The 24893-nt window shown below is 29.8% G+C and overlaps 3 protein-coding genes across 4 annotated transcripts; 1 reads left to right on the top strand and 2 right to left on the bottom strand.

The window, feature by feature from the left end:
* On the top strand, positions 1-4842 carry LOC149498858 (uncharacterized). 2 transcript variants are annotated; one of them, XM_089726007.1, is made up of 5 exons: positions 1-133; positions 2555-2766; positions 3075-3223; positions 3306-3381; positions 4703-4842. In XM_089726007.1, the coding sequence occupies exons 1-5, from the start codon at positions 88-90 to the stop codon at positions 4706-4708; spliced, it is 489 nt and encodes a 162-aa protein (XP_089582133.1). In that variant the 5' UTR covers positions 1-87; the 3' UTR covers positions 4709-4842. The 2 variants fall into 2 exon arrangements, with proteins under 2 accessions (XP_089582133.1, XP_089582131.1); XM_089726005.1 differs by lacking the exon at positions 4703-4842 and having other exon boundaries at positions 3306-3633.
* On the bottom strand, positions 4616-6466 carry LOC105628314 (high affinity nitrate transporter 2.3). Its single transcript, XM_089726002.1, has 2 exons — positions 5636-6466; positions 4616-5477 (listed from the first exon to the last, which is right to left on the bottom strand). Exons 1-2 carry the CDS (start codon positions 6464-6466, stop codon positions 4677-4679), a joined length of 1632 nt encoding a protein of 543 aa, XP_089582128.1. The 3' UTR covers positions 4616-4676.
* A 14497-nt stretch (positions 6467-20963) lies between these two features.
* On the bottom strand, positions 20964-23189 carry LOC105628043 (high-affinity nitrate transporter 2.1). The gene is made up of 3 exons (XM_012209353.4): positions 22380-23189; positions 22161-22276; positions 20964-21833 (listed from the first exon to the last, which is right to left on the bottom strand). Exons 1-3 carry the CDS (start codon positions 23187-23189, stop codon positions 21167-21169), a joined length of 1593 nt encoding a protein of 530 aa, XP_012064743.1. The 3' UTR covers positions 20964-21166.
* Between the last annotated feature and the right edge of the window lie 1704 nt (positions 23190-24893).

Genomic DNA, 24893 nt, shown 5'->3' with positions numbered 1-24893 from the left:
ACCTGATAGCGAAGATAAGAGAACTTGAGAAATAAACAAGCAAATTGTTCCTGTACCGAAAAACTCAGGACGATACCCTTTATCATAATGGTGCTTGCAGTACCTACTTTGTCATTTGCTTCCTTAGCTAAAAGTAAGCTCTAATCTTTCTTTACTCTCTTAAATTCTCAGTGGATGTCAAGTTGTTGCATATCTATATCTTGCCATTACAATCAATTAACTTTACAATTACAGCAACTTAATTGAAAGTAGTTGGCAAGTGTGATATAGTTATGAGCAAAGTTAATGGAAAATTCATATGAAAGATTGGGCTATTGAGGCGTTTAATGGGTAGTTGTTACTTTCTTGAGAATTAAGATGTGGATTTCTTTTATTTGGTGAAACCACCATAGCCATTCATAATTTCTTTTATGGAGGAAGGTCTTTGTTATAATGGTTGTTTTAATTGAGATAAAGATGGTTTTTTTTTTTTTTTTTTTTTTTTTTTTTTTTTTTTTTTGGTTGGGTTTATCACACCAATTAGAGTAGTTGTGGGCGTTAAAAGGGAATCCTAACAGAGGAAATGGAGGCGGGTGGTTTAGTCTAGAGGTAATGGTTGAGTTCTTGAATAAAGCTCCTATAATTTGATGGGAAGAAATTAATGAATGTGTAATATCTTAGTTTCTTTTTCTGTTCAGATAAGTAGGATATGAATTTTTGGTTAAGCAATTTGGTGTGCAGTATTATTTGATATGCTTGTTGTGGATTGCCTTGTTTGTTGTGGGTGGTGAAGGGACTTATGAGAACTGGACTAGTTGCATTTTTGAGAATTTTTAAATTAATTGATCAGTGAATGGAAGTTCTGTTAAACCATCTTTTTGTTGTGTATTTATACCTTTAGGTTTCAAATTCTCTTCGATATTCAAATAAAAAACTAAATATGAATGAATTGGACAAGAATTATTTGGTGTATATTATATGCTACTACTTCATTTGAGCTACAAAAACTGCCTGTAAAGATGTCTTTTTGAGCCTCTATTGGAATAAGCTAATAAAAAACTATTGCTTGCAAGTATGAACATACATCTATCATTAATATGGTAAGTGCCCATTTTTCTGAATTTCAAAATCTAGTGAAAGGTTGATGGAGAGAGCACTTGTTTTCAATGGGGTAGTGTAGTAAGAGTGTCCTACACTTAAAGATTGATTTATTGTGGAACTGCTTAAGGACTCAGTCAGTTTGAACTAAATTGTTTTCATCTTTATATTAGACTAGTTAATATTGATATACGCTGGTATATAAGGAATTGGAAATTTTGCGTAATTGAATTTTCTGTAAAAATTTATCTTTATAAAGCTATAGCAGAAAGTTTCATATACTCTTCTGTGCAGATTACAGATAACCTGTATTTTATACAGATAACCAACAATTTTTTATACTTTTCTGTGCTCAAATGACAAGTTACTTTATGATTATACTGTTAGTAATGACATTTCCCTTTTGAATAGATTGCACAAATGATAATAAAAGATACAATACAATGTAACAGAATCAAGAAGCTGTCCAGTTATGCTTGTAGAATTTCATGAATACTCATGTTTTGTGGACTTATGCTTGTACAATAGTAGTAGAATGAATTTTTGGTTCATTTAATCGTTGAACTTTTGGTTCATTGTTTTATCAAATCTGCTTATTGATTCATTAATGACTTCCTCATTAATCTGTTTGTGACTTATTTTATGTAGCGCATCTGTTGCAGCATCCAACTAAATGTAATGGAACGTAATTAGATAAAAGTTAAGTAGATAAATGACAAAAATAAATTTATTTCATTGCATTTGATAACATTTCGTTATGGTCTACCAGAACTGCGTTCCACTAATAAGCGTATGGTATATGTGTTTAACCTTGACACCTATTACATATCATTGTTTTCCTTGGCCATTTAGTCTGTGCTTAATAATAAGTAATTTTCCATCATGGTAACAACTTCACTCGAGATTAAGTATTGCTTTTTTATACGTTACATCAGCATAAGATAAATAAATAATGTGATTTTTTCTCTGTCAAGCAAGTATATTTTACTCTACAAGTTGGTGCATTACACTAGCAGAATTGGATTTCATAAATTATTCAAAGCATTCTGTTCAAGCTCTCTTTGACACTGGAATTCATTTTAATTCAGAAATGGCCTTGTTTCGTTTGAGAGCTCACATATGAATTTGTGATTTCCTTCCGTGTAACTAAACTTGATAATTCTAACTTAAAATTTGTATTCAATTAATGATAGTGCTGTATCAGTTTCCATTTCTAACAGAAAGATTTGTTTTTTTTATAATATTTTGCCCTTGTTGAATGCTAACTTGTAGCTACTGTTAATGTTTTTTGTTCTTATTTAGTCCATTAAGTCCTAGGACAGCTTTTTAGGACATGTTACTCCATTTAATCCATCAGGACATTTTTTTTTCCATTTGAAAGTAATATTTTTGGGTTCTAATTTGGTGTTCTGAAATAGAAATTGCAAACTTTGAAAGTTTAGTGTCTGTGAGTTATCTAACTGTTGATTTTGTGAAGCAATTAGGTTGTCCAACCCTGAAGTTCAGTATATATTGGATCCTGTTGCTTGGTCTTCAATTGATGTAAAATTACAAAAACAACAGAGAAAAGCATCCATGATACCCTCTGCTCTACCGGAAACAGCTGCTTCTGTTGCAATTGCTGCCACTGTTGTGGGTGCAGCAGCTACACTTCTTGTGAGAAGGACCAAAGAATCTGAGACAAATGAGGTTAGTATTTAACTTGGAAGACATATAAAATGATCTACTTAGAAAAAAGAAAAGCATTAAGGTTCATTCGGATAAATATGCAGTATCTAGTTATCTTTTCTTTCTTGGAAGAATTTCATCGTAATAGCACACAGCATATATTTTATACTTCAATTTTATTTTCAACATGGATGAGGCCCAAAGTACATTTAATTGCAACATCCAGTATTTAGCTGCAGCTTACTATGTTATCTGCTTGTTTGGATATATGTGTGTGCACATGTAGACACCTTGTTGTCTGATTAATGTCCATCCCCGTTAAATTGCAGATTCAATTAAAAACATGTGAAGAATGTGGTGGTTCTGGTATATGTTCTGAATGTAACGGTGAAGGATTTGTGCTTAAGAAACTGTCAGAAGAGAGTGCTGAAAGAGCAAGATTGAATGCAAAGAATATGGCCACTCGATACACAGCAGCGTATATTTTCTTCTCCCTCTTGCTTATGCACAAGCATCAGCCTTATGCTTGGACTATTTCATTGAACTAAGATTTGTTTCAGGCTCCCAAAGAAGTGGAGTTACTGCACAAAATGCTCTTCTGCTCGGTCTTGTGTTACATGTGGTGGCCGTGGAAAGGTTAGTTACTAGTTCTACTCTTATGTGCCTCTAATTGAGATTGGCTCTATATGCTGTTCCAAAGCTAAATTATAAGAGTCTGAGCTTGGAGTTGACACTGTATGATGAATATGTATAGCTTTTATAAATTGTACATTTGTTAGCAATATTGCCTGAGTTTTATATGTCATCTAATGAGCAATGTTGTATATTTTTCGTGACATTGTATTTTGCTTCTGGGAATTTCAAATATAAAAGTTTATTTTTCTTTTATTTTGGTGTAATTGGTTTTTTTGTACAAACTACCTCAATCTATTTTATGGGCATTAACCTCTAAGAAGGGTCTTCTTGCTGCCAAAGCTGCTTATTATATAACCCAACATTGCTCTATTCAAGGTTTCAAGTAATCTGTATTTTGTAAGGATTTGTGGAAGGACTTTGTTGATTATTAATGATAATCCCTAATTACTAAACTAATTAAAGTCAACTTTTAATAGGGATGATTCCTTTCCTTTCAAATTTATTTTCTTTTCAATTTTTGTAATAGCACGTCTTGTCAGCATTCTTAGCCATGTGGAAGTCAAACATAACATGAAATTAGTATTTATGTAATATAATTAATGTAAGGGTTGGACTGCATATTTTGCTCCTTGTTTGTTGCTCTGAGCCTTTGAGATATTGTTCACCGTACACTTGTACGGACAAAGTGAGTGAGAAAACTGAACAATACTATATATATTAAGCTTCTATGAAATTAGACATCTTGTTTTCAATGTTGAGATTTCAAGGGTTTGTTTATTCTTCTTACCAATAAAACTATGGATTAGACTTGTCTAAACCTGGTAGAAAATAAGAATTTTTTGAACATTATTCCAGCTTCATCCTTTTTTTTTTCCTATTGAATGAACAGAAATATTTTCGTTTCAACAAAAAATTATTTTTTATTGGTTTGGTATATGATTAGACCCATAAATCGGGTCTAAGCAAGGTAATCCTCAAAAATGCACTACACGTATCCTTGACTTAAGATATGCAATGACATACCTTAAAATGATAGAAATCATTTAGACCTCTTTATAATACGATAATGCTATATTGTACAGAGATTAAGAAAGACTAAAATGCATGCAGTGTACATATCATATTAATGCCTTAACTTATTCCATAATCTTCAGATTTACCATGGTATTTTTATAATTATTATTTTCCTTCTGAGTATCAGAACAGACGACGATTGTTATTGCGTCCAGTTCTTGTATATCATTTTTAAATTAGACTATGGCATCAATCCATGTACTATTCAGATGCATTATGCACTAAGCAATATCAGCGACTTGTGTAGGTGTAGCATTTGGTGGTGTAGCTACCGGAGCAAGGGCGGTCCATCTGCCTCGCTCTGACCGGCTATTCTCAGCAAATTTAATGCTTCCTTCATGCTTACCCTTCTGTATCTCCTCCTCCGTCCACTCCGACATGTAATAATACTCTTCAGAACATTTTCTAGGGTCTTTCGAAGCAGGGAGGAACATACTTCCCCATTGCGGAAAATGTATGAACGCTACTGCAACTGTACAAACAGCTGCTAAAACACCCATCAAGCTTATACCAGTAGCTGTAGAGAATCTTGAACTAGAAAAGAACACGAGCTGATTCAGTCCCGAACCGAAGTTCCCACCTGCACCAGTTAACCCAGATAGTATACCCAAAGATCGCCTCGAAACGAAAGGAACGACACCGTAAGTAGCTCCACAAGCAGCTTGAATGCCAATTGAAGATAGCATCATTGCGAGAATTGCAAGGGGAAGTGAATTGGCACGGCCGAGCCAGATGCAGAAGACAGCTCCTAGGGTTTGAAAAATCCAAAGAACCCATAACCTTCCTCTCATGCCAAAACGTCTAGCAGTTAAATCAGAGACATAACCACCAAAAGGGCGAGTAACGATATTAGTCATGCCAAAACTTGCTGCGATAAATCCAGCTGTGTGGAGCTTTAAGTTAAATCTGTCGTAGAAATATTCAGTAATAATATTGTTTGTCGTCAATTGGATTCCCATTGAAAACCCATATAGCAGGAAAAAAATCCACGTTCTATAGTTTGTGATTCCATACTTGAGAACCTGAACAGGAAATTAAACAAATTAAGTCAGCTATAAGCGTATAACTAATCTAATTTCTATATTATATAAAGATTCATATTAATATGAATGGAAAATTAACAAAGGAGGAAAATTAAAAAGAAAGATAACTATAATCTGGGAGATTATTGATTATATACCTTGGAGAATTTATCTCTGGCAACATTACCGTTCTTTTGTAAGGAACTAAGATTACCATCAGGCAAATCTTGGCCAAGTGATAAGACCAAAATACCCATAATAACATGAAGACATCCAGGAACAAAGAAAGCAATCCTCCAAGCAGTAAAGGGAGTAGCACCAGCTAATTTTATAACATGGAAAACTAAAGGCATTAATAATTGGGTAACTCCACCGCCCATGTCTCCCCATCCACCTGCACATCCATTAACAAGACCTATAATCTTGCCGTTAAACATCATCGTTGTCCAATATTGGCAAGAAACGAAGGTAGCAAGACAAAACCCGATCATAAACCTAATTATTAGGTATTCTTGAGCATTTGAAACAAATGACATGCAAAAAACAGTAGGAGCAGACAGCATTAAAACAAATGCAGTTCCATATCTAGGACCTATTAGGTCACAAACAGCACCCATTACGAGCCTAGAAAGTATGCTGCCAGAAACTGAAGCAACACTCGCATTACCCACATCAGATTTTGTTAAGTTTAGGTTATCTCTAATGATAGGGACAAGAGGTGCAGCTGCAAAAGTGGAAATAAAGCTAGTGAAAAAGGATATCCAAGCTAAGTGAAAGGCTCTCATGTGAGGGTTTGCAAAAGAAAGTGGCTTGAAAAGTTTGGCTCTGTGTTCAGAATCAACTGGTAATGCAAATTTGATACTATCAATTGGGGTATTGTAATTATTATTGTTGTGATTGGATTCTACTGAGAATGGAAAAATTTGTTCTCTCCCTGTAACTCCATGCATGGAGGTTCCTAGGGTAGCTGCTTCTTCTATTTGGGACATTTTTGAGGAGAAAATAAAAAAACCAAGTGAACTATGATGATGAAGAGAAAAGATTAACTAGATAGCTATGGCAATGCATGTATTGGTGTTGCATGGTATTCATCTGGTATTTATAGAATTCTGGACCCTTAAGGATTGATTGATCCAAAAAAACAATTGGTTATATATTTTACAATTTTTTATAAAATTGTTTGCGTGTTTAATTTTTATTTTCTTAATTTAGTAGCTATTAATAATATCTTTAAGTTAACTTACGCAAATTAATATTTAGAAATTATCTTTTGCATTAGCTTCTTGAATTTTCATTTGTATTTGAGGAAATTACTTTGTAAGTGGTGGTCCCAAACACATTACTCATGTTAATAAAATGAAAAATAAATCTACTAATGTTCTGAAGTAAATATTGGTTTGTCCAACATTAGATGTTAATTATACTTATTTTATTATATTTTGTATGTATTTATAATAACATATGCTTGAATGAATCTTGAAAATGGCATATGCGGTTTTGAAATTTCTGGTAATAATATTTATTTGATTGAGTGACTAACGTGGGGTTTGTCGAATTGGTGTGTGATGATGATTTGACTTGTCATACATTGTTTAATGCAATTTAAAGATGCAATTTGTATTTAGTAATACATTATTATTATTATTAGTATACTATTTAGTTTCACTTTTGCTAATAGACCAAAATATTAGTGATGTATTGATACAATTCAAAAAAAATGAAAATATTATTATTAGAATCCAGAAAAATTTGACATATACAAGTGCTAAATCCTAAACTCATAAGTTCCCCACATACATTTAAAATTAGTTTAAGCGAAAAATCTGGTCTAAATACATTATTTATAACGACAATTAAACCTCAATTTCAAATTAGCTGGAATCGGCTAAATAACTCATTTATTTTCATATTTACTCTTTTCAATTAAATAATTAAAAACAAAGTATTTACCTTTTGTCAAAAAAATTTTGGAATTTTAATTGTTAAAAATTTCCTCTATATAATTAGCTGATAAGCAAAATATAAGACAAGTAACAACAATTAAACCTTGACTAGTTAGATTCTGCAGAATGAAATTTTTGTCTCCATTTTACTACGTTCATAGCTAAATTCTTACTAATATAAAAAATACCTTAGATTTTTCTTTCCTCAATATGATTTCAGGTCTACTTGTTTTCTTTGTAGCAACTTCCATTGCTAAAGTATCACATTTAGGAAACGGAGCATATGACCACACTTCTCTTATTTTATTACCAACTTTTACTATTTACATTTTTATCTAATGAAGGCATGATCTTGTCCAACTTTGTGTGACCATACATCCATTTTAATATATGTATCTTTGCAACATTATTTTATGAACATTAACTTCCATTGTTAGTGCTCAATATTAACTCTCATATATATAATATTGTCAGTCTCATCATTGTCTTACAGAATTTACATTTCATCTTATTAGATATCTTTCTATCACATAGCATGCAAAGCCTATTGACTGCATTTGTACACCTTCATACCAATATGCTTCAGCCAAATTAACTTGTAATGCATGTAAAATTCTTATTTTGAAGAGTACTCCTCCACAATTCCAACTTTCATTTTAGTCCTTCACTAGTTTCATTAAAATACTTTACTTAATCATAGAAATAAAACCCAAAAAAAAAAAAAAAAATTGACAACATAATCACATCTTAAAAAAAAAAAGAAAAGAAAAGGAAAAATTAAGAGCAGTTTCTTGAGATGAGAAATAAAACACAGCCGTAAAAAAAAAAAATCAAATTAATTAATAAGAACTTTTAAAAGGTACAATTGAATAAATTATGAATTTATATAAATAAAATAAAATCATAAAACTCATAATTTTTTTTAATTCAATAAACAAAATAAATCATAAACTCTTAAGTGGTTGCAATTTTAACAATGTCAAGTAACTTATGAATTCCATCTTTTGGTTTAGTTGGATGTAAAAATAGGAATTGACTTCATTTTAAAGTATTGTTTTTGTTTGATTGAAGTAACGATGACAAGTCCCAATTAAAAGGAGATCAGGAGAAGATCACATGCGTTCGTAGTGCTGAAGTAAAATAATATATAATTAAGTTAATTGCTTAAATCTGTGGAAGAAGTTTGACAAGTCAAACAAAAATATTAATGGAGAAAGGAAAAAGGGTATTATAATATTTAGATAAATGCTAGTTGACCTACCTACTAATCTAATGTTTTCATGTTTAATTATGATTATTATATATTTAATTTGTGAAGTATACCTCTCTCTCTCTCTCTCTCTCTCTCTCTCTCTCTCTCTCTCTCTATATATATATATATATATATATATATATATATAAAGTTCGTGAGCGATGGCTGACTAAGGAAGCCTCCTCTTGTCTTCCAAAAGATCACATGGATTGTGCTTATGGTACGGCCTATTTTATCACCATGTGAACCGTCATTTAATTTTGTCTCTTTGATAACTTAATTTGATTCCTTCTTCCTTACTTATTAGAAGAACAAGTGTCACTTTTACACTTAATTATAATGTAAAATACTGTTTTTTTTTCACAATTATAAATTGTTTTAAAGTAATTATTTTATCCGCAAGTAATTATTTGAAATTAATAAATTTTTTCCAATTTTACCTTTATATATTTTAAAATTTTAATTATTAATAATTTGAGATAAATGGTAATTTAGTTAAATTAATGAATTATTTTTATTATTTCATCCGTTTCAAAGTATAAGTCGTTTTTGAGTGATTATTTTGTCCTAAAATATTCGTTGTGAGTATTTTAAGTAATAATAAATGATATTTTACAATATTACTCTTATCTACATTATATATAGTCAATAACTATATTCATAAGTTACATTTGGTTTTGCGATAAAAAATAATTTAGTCAAATTACTCTTGATTTTATTATTAATGAATTATTTTTATTATTTCATCCGTTTCAAAGTATAAGTCGTTTTTGAGTGATTATTTTGTCCTAAAATATTCGTTGTGAGTATTTTAAGTAATAATAAATGATATTTTACAATATTACTCTTATCTACATTATATATAGTCAATAACTATATTCATAAGTTACATTTGGTTTTGCGATAAAAAATAATTTAGTCAAATTACTCTTGATTTTATTATTAATTTAAAATAATTAATTACTTCTTAATATCAAAGGCATAATCAAATATCAAATCTCAATATTCCCGTATAGTATTATTTTCAACATTTCTATTCATAATCCATACTAAGATATTCATGTAATATATATAAAAGGTTGTAAGACATAAATACACAAAATTGCAAACCATAATTTAATACAATATTCCTTATTCAAAACCGTACTCCAACATTTAAATTATACGCCATAAGCTAAATACATAAAGAATTTAATTTACCAAAATGAAATCTTTAAGCTCTGATGCAGCTAAATGTAACACCCCTTATCTAAACCTTTGGTTCGGATATTCAGTGTCACAACGACTTGTTAATATAAATGCTATGAATTCAATAAACAAAAAAAACCTGTAATTTATTTTCAATAGTACAAGTCATGTATTTATTGAATGAATAATAGAGGGGTGAATTTATATATTTCGTCTAAAGTTGTTGGTATTTGAATTTTATTAATAAATGGGATTGAATTATTGAATTCAACTCATCAAATTATTAAATTTTTTATAATCGAAACTCGACTCTTCATATGTAAAACACTGAGAAAAAGCAAGAGGTACGGCTTGGTACGGTTATACCTACCATAAAAAAAAATTAAATAAAAAAAGCAAGAGTAAGAATATTTGATTTTTAATTTTAATTATGTTATTTATTTTGACTTTTAGGAAAAGCGGTTTCATTCATGCAATGAACGTGGATATATATATATATAATTTTAATTATGTTATTGTTCTACCCTTTGTAATGCCTCTCTTTTATTTACTTTTTGATCGGTTTGTAATACTATATTTTAGTGGGGAATAGGTACGTAATTTTTTGATTCTGAATTTGGCTTATCTGAAGAAAGAAAAAATCCAAAAAAAAAAAAAAAAAAAAAAAAAAAAAAAAAAAAAAAGAGTCGGCATAACCTTGTGAACAAGGTAAGGTAAGGCTGTGAGGTCAGAGATAGGAAGTAACTCAAAGAATAGTACGTTATGTACGGCTGGTACACCACTTATTATTTATTAATTAAAATTAAGTTTAATTAATTAACCACAGTGGTTGGCCTTGATGGCTGCTTAATTGTATATCTAATAATTAATAAGACAATTTAGACGTAATTATCGCACCAAACAGTAAGTACGGTATTGATATTATAATCATATATATTTGTTTTTATCATCAACGGTCAATAACAAGCAATAGTAAGGTTCATGTAAGACAATCTCCAATAACGCTAACTGAAGGATTAACTTAAATTGGTCAATTATATTTATTTATTTTTTATGTATATTGTTGACTAATAAAGTTTGATTATTAAGCTCAGGTCATGAAATAATTCTTAAATATTTTCATTTTCGAAGAAAATATATTAATCATCATAAAAAAACAATGAAAGATTTTTTTTTTTTGAGAAAACAATGAAAGACATGTAATAACATAAATGACAGTAACTCTTTAGTAAGATGAATCCTTATCTCCAAGACTCCAACACCATGGAAAATGTCGTTTCTTTTTTTTTTTATTCAATAATTTGTATGATTATTTTAATATTGAAAAGTAGAGAAATGAATATGATAACCTATCAAACATATCCTTCCACAATTTCACATGGCAAGTTGCTTCTGTTTAATTAAAATGTAAATCTACTACACTTAATTAGGATATGCATTGATTAATGTTAATCCCATTCTAATCTCAAAAGGGTTATCATAAATTCAAGTATCCAGATCAATTTCAATATTCTAATTTTTTGTCAGGTCGATTCAATTTTGTACTAGACTAGTGGGTACTCCTACTCTTACGACAACTTGTAAATTTGGATCATCTTTAAATTTTTTTTATAAAGTTAATTCGTTATATTAGTTAATTATTTTGAATAACATTTTGTTAGAAGAAACCAAATAAAAATTTCATTAAGAGGAAATTGTAAACAGATTAATATATTTCTATGTTTTGTATATAAAATTTAATAATAAAACACTTATACAAAGAATAAAAAAATACAATCTTGATTTGAAATATCTTGATAGAGAATAATACTTATGTCATAGGCGACCGTTTGCTTTACTTAATGGCTATTCATGACCACTGTTCGACTCCATGGTCTTTCTACAAGTTCGATTTGATTACCTTCAAATTTGTTTCTTCTATTGAAAGGCGATTCACACTTTTTTTTTGCATAACTATCCAAATAACAAAAAAACGCTAAAACAAATCACTATAATAATCATAACAATAACTCAGAATTAGATCCGAAAATAAAATCCCAAAATATAAGCAACAATTAATCTCAACATTTGGATAACAATAATTAAAATCTAATAATTATTTGCAAAAAAAAAAAAAAAAAAAAAAAAAAAAAAAAAAAACAAACAAAAAAGTAAAAATGGGTGACTAGCTACCGATAAGAGCTCGCGCCAATGGAAAAAGAAAAAAAAAACAGCTTTTTGAGTTTAGGTTGAGAGAGAGCCGCGTTAAAATATTTTTGAATAATATATTTATTTCACGCTATTGTGCTTAAAAAAAATAATTCTTTTATTATAATCGTAGTTGTGTGATGTTTTTAATATTGAGAAGTAGAGAAATGAGGTTATTATCTGATAACCTATGAAGCATATGCCTTCGGTTAGACTTATCCTGAATTAATTATTTTTCACATGGCAAGTTGTTTGTGTCTTAATTATAAAGTAACCTATCTTCATTTTACTTCACAATATTGTATTTGTCTGTCTTGCTGCTTCATTAGGATATGTATCTACTATATTTTAATCTTAAAAAATCTAGGCAGTTGAATTAACAAAATAACAAAATAACTTACCCACACTTTCACTGTGGATTTGTTATTGCATTTCTTATTCGCTTGAAATCTGTTTTTGTTAGTATAAATTTTTTATATAAAACTGTAATTTTATTAAATAAATTTTCAATATGATAAAACAATTTTCTAATTATTTTTATAGGAAAAGTAACAATTTTAAAACTTTTAGACATTCTATATTTTTTATATTAAATTTTCGAATTTTTATTGTTTCACTCTCAGAATTTATATTTTTCATAAGTTTAAGTATTTTTTTTATTTCACTATTTTATAATACAAAAATTACTGAATCTACATCAATATTTGCTTTTTTAAACTTTTAAAATTTTAGAGCTTTAGCTACCAAGCTCTAAAAGTTTTAGAAATCATGTAAATCAAATAGTAGTTTGGTTGGTGTTTTCTCTTATGTGAAGAGTTAGAGATCTCGAGTTCGAGTCTTTTTTTACCATAATTGTTTTCATCAATTTAATGAATCAATGGAGGATTATCTTTTGCTGTGTGGCTGGTAGTGTTATTTCGGCTTATAAAAGCCTTCAATGAATTAAAAAAAGATTTTAGAAATCATCTATCATAATTTGTTCAAAAAGTTTAATTATTAGGGTGAATAAAAAATCTAAAAATTTTATTATTGAACAATAAAAATATAAGAATTTTAAAATATTTTTATTGTTATTAATTACTATTTGTATGATTACATAGAATGCGAAGGTAAAGATACAGTCATTAATGAATTTTACGTTTGAATACGTAATATATGTTTATGTGTAATGGGCCCGATTTTTGTTTTTAGGCCCATTTCATTTTGAGTTTACTCAAGGAAGGCTTTAAATAGAAAAGACTTGTGGGCTACTAAGTCTATTATCTTCTTTTTCAATTAATTTTATTGAATCAAAATCTTACTTTCATTTTCTTTCTGTCAATCAATTTTCCTCCAATGGAATTCCTAAACTTTTGTTCTTTGTTGATTTAATCTTTTCTTTTCTTTTTTTTTTATTGTTCATTTGTTTATAATTAATTTAAGATAATTAATTTGTTAATAATTCATCAATAAATTTCCACCTAATCACTTCCTCAAGAAATGAAATGAAACTATTCAACACCAACTAATTCCTATCAAAATAAAATAATTGATAAATTGACATATAGGATACAAAAATTTAATTGATGACCTCCAATTGCTTTAGCATGGCAGATAAATGCAGGATACATAGAAATATCATCTTCATTTTCCCATTTTTAAAATCTCATTGTCATTACAAGTGCAACAAAGTAACATAGTCAGAAAATTTAATAAGAGTTCAATAAAATAAATTTAAATAATGAGAATTCCTTATAAAAAGAAAATAAACTATTAAAATTAAACTATAATGATCTTTGTCTATTTTTTATTGACAGAAATTTATTCATAACAACTTCATTGTTAATACTTGCAAGTAAGATTGTGTTTTTACGAGGAAGCTCCAAAATGGATAAGAACTTTCGCTTATCAATTATTGGATAATCTCAACTCTACGTACCTCTCATGGCAACCAAGTGGAGAGGAATTCTACCATCTTCATCAGAAGCCTAGCAAGCACTTTTACACTGAAACATCAAAGCTTTGATAATCTGAGTATGGAGAGGTAAGTGTTGCTCTAAAACTATTTTTTTAGGGCATTTTTCAAGAAGAGCTATGGACTATGGTACTGTTTCAGTCAACGGAAAAAGTGAAAGTTTGTTGAGAATTTAAATTGGTGGACTCGATGGAGGATTTAAATTTAAGCAGAAATTAATACATATACATATTTAAATTTATTATAATATTTTTAAAAGTTAAATATAATTATTTATAAAAAAAATTTCGAAAAAAAATAAGAATTTGAAACTTTAGGGGGATAATGCGAATCTCCTTGTGAATTTCATTAAAAGGAAAATGAATACAAATATAAAATAAATATATAAATTAGAAAGTTTCTATAATTTTACGTAAAGAGTTTAATTATAAACCATTTATATAAATATTAAAAATTTAGCTTAATCGAGGGATTCAAAGTTGACATAGCAATAAACTTGTGTCATCGAGGGTAGGTTATCATGCCTCACTTGGTATTGGTATACTATTCGACTCCATTATTTTTAAATAAGTCTGATTTAATAACCTTCAAAATTCTTATGACTATTGAAGAGGAAATCTACATTTTGATTAATATTAGTACATTACAATCCAAATAACAAATTTATGTAAACAAAATTAAGGCTATGTTTGGTTGGATGTAATGCAATGAAATGTAATCAAAATGTAATGCAATAAAAAATATAATGTAATGGAATGTATTTAAGATTCTATTACTATATTTGGTAATGTAATTAAGAAAATTTATGAAATGTAATCACCATTCCATTTTTATGTTTGTTTGTAAATATGTTCCGTAATTAGCACAACACCACCACCAATCACGCCACCACCACTCCATCACCATCATCTCAAAGACCACCCTACTACTACCACTACATCATTATTAATACAAAAGAAATATTTGAATCAAAAGTTATTCACTGTGTTAAAATATTAAAGACCATTTAAATTTATAAATTTATTTGAACTAAAAAATTAAAAGAAGTTAGGCCGGAGAAAATGCAATATAGCAAAATAAAAATTTAAGTCATTAGAAATCAATTTTTTCATACATTTTTGTTGAATAAAAGAATAAAATATAAATATAAAGAATAAAAATTTTAAGTCATTAGAAATAAATGCATTTTGATCTTTTTAGTAATTTTTCATTCTATTCTTCCCATTCCTATAATTAAATAAAAGAATAAAATATAATTTTAATTCCATATTGCATATTAAACATTAAAATATAATTTTTATTATGTGGTGGTGGCGATAGTGGAGTGATGGTTGTGGTAGAGTGGTTGAGGGGGGTGGTGGTCGAGCAATGGTGGTTGTAGAGGAGCAATGATGGTAGTAGAGTGAAATTTGAAATTTTAAAATTACTAAAAGTTTAAATTTTATTTTGTTTTATTAGGTAATTATATTTTTCTCCACCATTTCTAATTTATGGCTTTTGTATTTGGATCGTGTTCTTTAAATATTTTCTTTTTGGCAATAACGAGAAGATTTAATCTACTCGGGTTGAAGAGCATAAAGAATTTTTGTTCTCCCAACAAAGTGCGTTTTTCGGAATTGAACTTGTGTTCTTATTTTTACGGAAATTGAGGTTACTAATCACCTTAACCGGCGCTTTTTCTTTATTGTTTTTCATTTTTTTAATCAAAGCTGTCTTTTCGAAAATTGTCTTCCACCAATTCAACCGGTTTTCGATTTTTACAGATATCTATGGGTTGAACCTAGTTTTTATTCAATTTTGAATTTTAAAATTAAAACAAATCAAATTTATCAATAATTTCCGAGTTTACTGATGCAATTGATTGGTCTAATCCGTTTTTAACAATTGGTTAATACTATTTTTCTTATGATATATTTAGATTACATTTATTCTAAATATAGAAAAATGAAATAATTCATTTCTAATTTTACTTTTTCTTTGCATTAATTCCTTAATTATAAAAAATTTTCATCTGAAGTATGTCTAAATAAATTATCAAATGCATGAATCCAACTATCTTTGAAAAGTAAGACTACTTTGGTTCTTGAAAATAAATATATTACTTTTAAATAAATATATTATAGACTAAGAAAAGTTGGGGGACAAGTAGCGTTATTCTTAAACAAATATATTACTTCATGCACTGATTTTTCTTTTTGGAAAATATTTATTCTATTTTTTATCATATAGATGGGTTTGAAGTTTTTATGGTATTTAGAATGAATTGGAAGTTCACATTGTCTAACTAAGCTCATAGGAGATTCCATGACTATGCTGAGAAACTTGTGCCACATACTCATTAAAATAATTAATTATATATAATTAGTTTGAACTAGTAATATATAATTAAAAAAAAAAAAAAAAAAAAAGAACTTGTCTTCGCATCTCAAGTTGCCGTACGTAGAAAGGACCCATCGTACATCCCAAAAGATCAATTTGCCTTTTCATTTCATTGCAGAATCATATATAAATATATAATTAACCAAAATAATAATAATAATAATAATAATAATAATATACTTTTATACTTATAGCTAAAATAAATTAAGGTAAACATCGTTGTTGTTGTAATGTTGACTAACGTTGGAAGCTATAATTAATTAATAGAGTTATAAGTTTGAATAATAATGTATTATTATATTATTTTTACATTTGTATTTGTGGAGTGAATTTATTTTTTAATAAAATCTAATCAATTTATGTTATTAGGGTTCAAATTCTAATAATTCATTTCTCTTTCAAAAATTTTAACTCTCATTATTCCATGTTTTCTATTATCGTATAAAAATTATATATATACACGTATAGGTAGTGTTCTTGTATACACAAGTTTATACGTATTGGCTATGGCTTTGAAGCTTTCATATGTAGACATGTTCACACAAACTTGTTGGAATAATATAAATGTTGTTCATTTAAAATGTTCTCAACTTATTGCATTCAGTATATACTTTAAGTTAATTTTTTTGACTTCTCAACTAATAAATTTTATTTTTATTGCTTCATTTTATTTCTGAAACATAACTTACTTTGGAAATTATTCTTCATTGAATTTCAAATAACTCATTTCATTGCAATATTGAAAATTAGTTCAAATAATATTAAAAAGTCTATACAATTATCTTTAATTATAGAAATTTCATATTTTCAATATTTATTGTTGGATATAAGAAAAATATATAAAAATAGTAAATCGTAGTACTATGTGTATATTTTATAAATTTTTCATTTGTTATTTATGATAATTTTGTCAACATCCGATAGTATTGTTGGGAAAATTACTATTTTTCCCGCCCTTCGGATCGACTTCAAGCATGAACAAATGAGAAAATAAAATAATGACTGAGAAATTAAAGAGAACACGATAGTTTAACATGGAAAACTCTCCAAGTGGAGAAAAAACATGGCCGTTGCCAAACGACAACCAAGAAAAATATTCACTATGTGGCAAATTGTTACAACTACAATTACAAAATATTTTTCTATCCGACACCCTCAAAACACCCCAAATATTTTATACTCCAATAGACTTACTTTAAATCCCTAATATAAAACACATTCAAGTGTTTTTGGTGTGTTTAGAAACCTAAACATTGGCTTCCTTTTATAGCCAAACCTACCACCCTCTTTTGCTCATCTCCCCGATGTGGGGTTGACCAAACCTTTTTTTTTTTTATTTGTTTTCAACAAAGGTGGCTAACAATCTCCACCTTGAAAATAAAATAAAAAAAAACACAACATTGTCTGCTACCGACAATCATAATTCTTATCGTCAAGAATTATCATACTCCACCATAAAAGAGTATCGCCACTTGGAACCACTTTACCGACTCCAAGAATTTTCCTTCGGCCATGTCGAATCCCGCTAATAGTTTATGGTGCAACCCTCCTGTTGACTTTTTTGAGAATTCATTAGCCATCGACATATTTTTTTCCACCACACACTTTGCATCATCTGTCAACCAATGCCGTGCGTATTTCCGTGGACCAGCTACCAATAATCCGTCCTCTTCCATGGCATCTCAATGAGTAGCAATCATGCCATGAGGACACACACCTCTCAATTACAGAGAGATTATATCATCTCCTTTGCCACAGGAGATCACATTGGCAGCAACAACGTTAGATCTTCTAGCCAAATCATCTCCACCGTTCGAGCAACTCTTCCTCACGTGTCCAGTTTGACCATAAACCCATCAGACAACCTTCTTCTTTCCGGAGCTTTTATTCTTTTTCTTGGTACCGACAAATAAAGTTGAATCCTCATATGATTATTTTTCATTTCATTCAGTCTTCTCTCCTCAGTAATGAGCTTACTAACCACATCCGCATACACTACTTCCTTACTACCATATTTCAGAACAAGTTTCATGTGCTCATATGTCGAAGGAAGTGCCAGGATGAGTTGGAGAGCATTATCTTCATCTTCGGTTTGCACTCCAAGAGTTTCTAATTCAGAGACGATGCCGTTAAGAACACTCAGGTGATCTGACAGCTTTGTACTTTCCACCATTTTCAACGTATGAAATTGCTCCTTCAAATATAACTTGTTGGATATATTTTTTCCCTGGTACAATTCTTCCATTTTCTCCCACAACTCCTTTGTCGTGGACAATCCAAGCACATTAGCAAGACCATTTTTTACTAGACACATGCGAATTGCTAGACACATGCGAATTTGACTTGCCGCTTTGATATCCAGCTCCTCCCATTCTTCATCGCTAATCTTGGATTTTTCTGAGTCTCCACTGCTATTGTCTTTTCCTGAATTCTTTCTGCTGACTGGTTTACCCTTCAAAACCATATACAGTCCAGACTGACGCAACACGTCTTTGACTTGCACTTGCCACAGTGCAAAATTCATTCTCCCATCAAATTTCTCAATCTCACATCTCATAGCCGATATGCTTACTTGTGCTTATAACAGTGAACCCAATAATTAGTGAAGTAAACCAATTCGGTAATACTCAGGAAAGATCACAATGATCTCCTAGACAATATTATCATTCCACGTAAAATCTCAGTTGGACGGAGGGGTCACAAGTGGTCCCACTTAAAATCCGGCCTTCTAGACAGAAGTTACGTGCACGGTATATTATCAGAACTTTCATACTAAAATAACTTCAATAATTATCGTCAGAACCTTCACCATCGGTACTCAAGCACACCAAAGCAAAACTCCATCCGCTTCAAGACTTCCAAAACTCCTCCTGCTTTTAAATAAAATAATTTTTAACAACAGTATTTCTGATGTGGAAGATCAGACTAAGCCGCAACCACAGTGCATACTTATAATTTAAATTACAAGAAATTATTTTAACACTAAAAGCTCCGCCTAACAACTAGGCTCTGATACCACTTGTTGGGAAAATCGTTATTTTTCCCGCCCTTCGGATCGGCTTCAAGCAGGAACAAATGAGAAAATAAAATAATGACTGAAAAATTAAAGAGAACACGATAGTTTAACGTGGAAAACTCCCCAAGTGGAGAAAAACCACGGCCGTTGCCTAACGACAACCAAGAAAAATATTCACGATGTGGCAAATTGTTACAACCACAATTACAAAATATTTTTCTACCCGACACCCTCAAAACACCCCAAATATTTTATACTCCAAGGGACTCCAAAAGACTTGTTTTAAATCTCTAATATAAAACACATTCAAGTGTTTTTGGTGTGTTTTGGTGTGTTTAGAAACCTAAACATTGGCTTTCTTTTATAGCCAAACCTACCACCCTCTTTTGCTCATCTCCCTGATGTAGGATTAAGCAAAACCTTTTTTTTTATTATTTGTTTTCAACAAAGGCGGCTAACAAGTATTTACTTTTTGGAAAAAGGGAAGTCATTTAATTTTTCTTTGATATTTTTTTTTTCTATTGACTGATTTTCAATGAACGTCTCAAACATTTTAGATTAAAAAAAAAAGAACATTTTTGGATAAGTTATTATCTAAAAATAAATAGAATTTAAGACCATAAAATTAATGTTTAGTATTTTTATTAGATTCAAAACATTATTCTTGTTATTTACATTATTTGGCGGCAAAACTTTAGCACAATTAATACTATTAAAATCATTAAAACAGATAATATTATCAAAAAGGTCTAAGTTGTTACCATAAACCAGGTAAATATAGAGTAAAAATTTCTCAATAACATAATATAATGACGAAAATGTACAAAAGATAAAAATATAATATTATTAACATAGTTATTTTTAAATTACTACAAATATCTCCACATTGTTATATAATTATTAAAACTTGAGAGAAGTTTTGTTTATTTGCAACTATTAGAGACATTTTCAAATTAGTTTTATCTATATGCTGGAATTAAGGGGTTTTATTAATTCTTTTTATTTAATAGTTTCAATGATACATGGCGAAGCTCCACATATTTGGTAATAGCTTATTGTGGTATAAACAGAGACGGAACTATAAATATTTTTCAGCTGTGTCATTTATTTAATTGATTTTTAGATTAAAAAATTTTCACTTAATATATATATTTTAATTTTTTAATCAATTTAACTCTATTTTATAAATATTTTTTTTGAGAGTTAGAGTGAAACAATTGACCCGTTCCACGGGCTGACGCTGTAACGCGGCCCCTGTATACAAGTCAAGACGCCTCTCTTAACGTCAGGACTTTGCCAGTGGCTGGGGAGCACGTTCACCTTTCAATTTGTCATATCTGCAACTTAATTTGTTTGTTTAATTGCAAGTTGATGATTTTCTATACTATATTGCATTTTATAATAAAAAAGACAGGTTAACTTTTCCCATAAGCAATCAAATAATTGAGAATCTGCTTATTATTAAATACATTGCTTAAATTCCATCCACTTAGATATTGCCATGCATAGATAATTACAGGCTAGATAGAATCTGAATCTTCTCATGTACAGACATAGAGATCTGCATTTTATGATTCTCTATATTGATACCAGAAGACAACTTTCCTTACATATGAATCTTTGGAATATTCTAATATATGACCACACACTACATTATTTTCCTTTTTCTTTTAAAAGTACAATCTTGATTTTTTTTGAAATTAAGTACACAAGAAAATTTTAAACAACCCTTCTTGAAAATTATTGTGGAAATGAAGTTTAAAATCTTTACTAGACATGGTTAGGGGTGGTGTTTGGTGGAGTTGGAGCAGAAGCGACGCGCTTGCCGCGCTCCGACCGGCTGTTCTCGGCGAACTTCAGGCTTTGTTGGTGCAAACCCTTTTGCTTCTCTTCCTCGTTCCATTCTGAGCCGTAATAAAATTCTTCAGTAGATTTTACAATGTCTTTTGAAGCAGGAAAGAACATTCCACCCCACTGAGGGAAATAGACTAATGTAACAGGAAGAGTACAGCCCATAATCATAAGTCCCATTAAAGAAAGACCAGTTGCTGTTGAGAATTTTGAAGTTGAAAAGAAAATTAGTTGTGTTAATCCAGAACCAAAATTACCACCAGCTCCTGTTAATCCTGATATAATTCCCAAAGATCGTCTGGAAACGAATGGGATAATACCAAATGTAGCTCCACAAGCAGCTTGAGCTCCAATAGAGAAGAGAATCATTGCTAATACAGCAATTGGTAAAGAATTGGCTCTGCCAAGCCATACACAAAACGCTCCTCCTAATGTTTGAAGAATCCAAAGAACCCAGAGCCTTCCTCTCATGCCAAAATATCTTGCTGCTACATCTGATGCATAGCCTCCGAAAGGACGAGCAAGGAGATTAGCCATACCAAAAGTTGCAGCAATTATTCCAGCAGTGCGTAGCTTGAGGTTAAACCTGTTGTTCAAATGATTAATGAACATGTTAGTTCAAGAATGTCATATAGAGACACCTACTTGATTCCTGAAACTACTTATAGTCCGGTAGTAGAATCTTGATTTTCTTGAAAACAAAACGAGAAAAGATTAAGCAGTGACTGTATTTATCATATATAAGTTAATTAAATAAAAAAAATCTTGATTTTATTTTCTGGGTATCTCAATCGGTATCTTTAAAAAGCTATGAAAGCTTGAATTCCTAATTCTTAAGCTAACAAAATATTACAGAATCTTGATTTTTCTTTGAAGACTTAAAAGAAGGTATCAAGAAATACTAATTAAATACCTGTCATAGAAGTACTCAGCAATAACATTGTCAGTAGACAATTCAACACCCATAGAATAGCCATAAAGAAGGACAAAGATCCAAGTCCTATAGTTTGTAATAGCATACCAGAAAACCTGAACAAGAAGAAAAAAATCAAGATTCCATCAACCTTTTATTAGAAAAACTAAGAGACATTTAACCAAGTAAAACTTGGAAAGATTAATTATAACTAATTACCTTGGAGAACTTATCTTTAGCAACATCACCCTTCTTTTGTAAAGCACCAAGATTTCCATCAGGCAAATCTTGGCCCATAGTTAAGACCAAAATACCCATAATAACATGAAGCATGCCCGGAACAAAAAAAGCAATCCTCCAAGCAGTAAAAGGAGTAGCACCAGCTTTTTGAATCAAATCATAAACTAAAGGCATTATTAACTGAGTTGCTCCGCCACCCATATTACCCCAGCCGGCCGCAGTTCCATTAACAAGTCCTATGATCTTACTATTGAACATAGTACTCATCCAATATTGGCAAGAAACAAAAGTTGCAAGAGAAAATCCAATCATAAACCTAACTGCTATGTATCCACCAGCATCAGACACAAAAGACATGCAAAAAACAGTAGGAGCTGATAACATAACAAGAAAAGCGCAACCATATCTTGGCCCTAATAGGTCACACACTGCACCCATTACAAGCCTAGAGAATATGCTGCCAGAAACAGAAGCAACACCAGCATTTCCAATGTCGTTTTTGGTAAGATTGAGATTGTCACGAATAATGGGAACAAGAGGGGCTGCAGCAAAAGTAGAAACGAAACAAGTGAAAAAAGAAATCCAAGAAAGGTGAAAAGTTCTCATATGAGGATTAGCAAATGAGAAAATCTTGAAAACTTTGGCTTTGTGTTCAGAATCAACTGGTAAATCAAATTTTGCAGTTGTATCTGTTGGAACTATAGGTGATGCAACTGAAAATGCAAACGTTTGTTCTTTTCCAGTTACTCCATGCATGGAGCTACCTGGAGATCCTTCAATATCACCCATTTTTGTTTGTTTTTGATTTTTTTTTTTTTTTTGTTTAAAGAAGTAAACTACTGAGAATTTGAAAGTAGTTTAGCTATTTGGTGTTGTGTGGAGAAGGAAGTTATGGAGGGTATTTATATAGCGTGTGGGTTGACATTTGGGAATCTGAATGTGTATATTGTTTGTAGTTTAATCCGCAAGGGCCAAGTAAGATTCCATTGGAGGAGAAATATCAAAGAAACATATTCTGATAGAATCCATTTCGCCGCATCCATTGTTACTAACAGCTAAAGACTTACGGTTCATTCCAAAGGATACCTTAGGATCCAACAGTCAATTAATTCCCAAGAAAATAATTAAGAAAGGTATAGGAAAAATACCACTTGTTAATCAAGTTGAAATAAGCTAATCCACTTGGTAAAAATAGATTAAAGGCTACTCTTTTTTCTATTACCAATTATTCAACTCTGTTAGGTTTAAATATACTTGTCTTACCTCCAAAATAACAGCTTTTCCTTTTGGAATTTGGATATATCTGGTGGTTCTTTAGTGGAGTATTAAAATTTTAATCCCTACATATACTCTCTTTCTTAATTTCCTAATTTTATTATAAAAAGTAAATAAAAACTTGACCACGAAACCCTAAGTCGATGACTATATAGACAACTTATCAAAAGACAACTGCCTTTAATTTCTCCTATCAATGCTATATGGCTGTATCAATCTTTCCCACATTGTAGCGTGTGAATATTTTTTATTTAAAAGAAAATTAGCTGTTCAATCATCACTATTAGTTTATAATATTTCTAAAGGAATAAGAAATATAAATATAAAAAATTGAAATTTTCTATTTAAAGATATCTCTCAATAAAAGTTAATCCTTTTTAATATAGAAAACGAAAAGAAACTTTTTGCAGTTTTACACTTTTTGAGAACTTGTTATACCTCACATCCCACGTTAAAGTTTAAAGTACCAAATATTAACGAAAGAACAAGTTGCACTACAAAGCTTAAAGAAATTTAACTAAGATCTAAAGTCTCAAACTTTAAAAAATCAATAGCCCATTTTGTATTTTGAATTGTCAGCTAAGAAAAAATAAGAAAAAACACACAAAAAAACTTCTCAACAATGAGAAACAACCCCGTGAAGAAGAGAGAAAACATAATAAATCAAAAACATAATCCTATTAAGATGGTACCAAAACACATAAACAATTATGATATATTTCCGGATAGTATAAATGAATTCAAAATGTAGAAATCATTTATGGATGAATTATAAATAGAATTCATCTGTAATTGAATTTTTCACGTTTTGAATAAATTCAAAAATTAAAAATTCATTTGATTTTATTTCTAAAATATCCTTGACATAATAATTTTAGAAGGCTAGGAGGATGAAAGAATTTTGTCGTTAAACATTAAGTTGTTTAAATTTGTGAAATTCATTTGAAAATTCCACGTTTTTCTTATAGATTCTAGTTTAATTATATTCATCCATAGAATTGAATTCTTTGTTTATTTTTCATAACAAGCTCAAAAATTTGGATTCATAAATGAATTCCACAAAATTTTGTGGAATTGATTTTTTCCAAACAAGGGATTGCTTTGTTTGATATAAATGAACTCAATTATTTTATAAATAAATTCTAGCTAGAATTCATTTGTAAATAAATTTTCTCATATTTGAAATAAATTCAAAATTTGTAAATTCATTTGCTTTTA

This window comes from Jatropha curcas, chromosome 1 (genome assembly GCF_041381405.1).
Source record: "Jatropha curcas cultivar XTBG-Jc1 chromosome 1, XTBG_Jcur_1.0, whole genome shotgun sequence".
NCBI lineage: Eukaryota > Viridiplantae > Streptophyta > Magnoliopsida > Malpighiales > Euphorbiaceae > Jatropha > Jatropha curcas.
Note: the sequence above shows the minus strand (reverse complement) of the source record. Positions and strands in the feature narration are given on the sequence as shown.

What these genes read in the sequence shown, in the direction of transcription:
- LOC149498858 (XM_089726005.1), top strand. Translation starts at nt 88, where the DNA reads ATGGTGCTTGCAGTACCTACTTTGTCATTTGCTTCCTTAGCTAAAA. An exon ending in ATTTGCTTCCTTAGCTAAAA is followed by an intron (nt 134 to 2,554) that starts GTAAGCTCTAAT and finishes GATTTTGTGAAG; the next exon opens with CAATTAGGTTGTCCAACCCT. An exon ending in AAGAATCTGAGACAAATGAG is followed by an intron (nt 2,767 to 3,074) that starts GTTAGTATTTAA and finishes GTTAAATTGCAG; the next exon opens with ATTCAATTAAAAACATGTGA.
- LOC105628314 (XM_089726002.1), bottom strand. Translation starts at nt 6,466, where the DNA reads ATGTCCCAAATAGAAGAAGCAGCTACCCTAGGAACCTCCATGCATGGA. An exon ending in CCAGAGATAAATTCTCCAAG is followed by an intron (nt 5,478 to 5,635) that starts GTATATAATCAA and finishes TTTCCTGTTCAG; the next exon opens with GTTCTCAAGTATGGAATCAC.
- LOC105628043 (XM_012209353.4), bottom strand. Translation starts at nt 23,189, where the DNA reads ATGGGTGATATTGAAGGATCTCCAGGTAGCTCCATGCATGGAGTAACT. An exon ending in CTAAAGATAAGTTCTCCAAG is followed by an intron (nt 22,277 to 22,379) that starts GTAATTAGTTAT and finishes CTTCTTGTTCAG; the next exon opens with GTTTTCTGGTATGCTATTAC. An exon ending in GCTGAGTACTTCTATGACAG is followed by an intron (nt 21,834 to 22,160) that starts GTATTTAATTAG and finishes TTTGAACAACAG; the next exon opens with GTTTAACCTCAAGCTACGCA.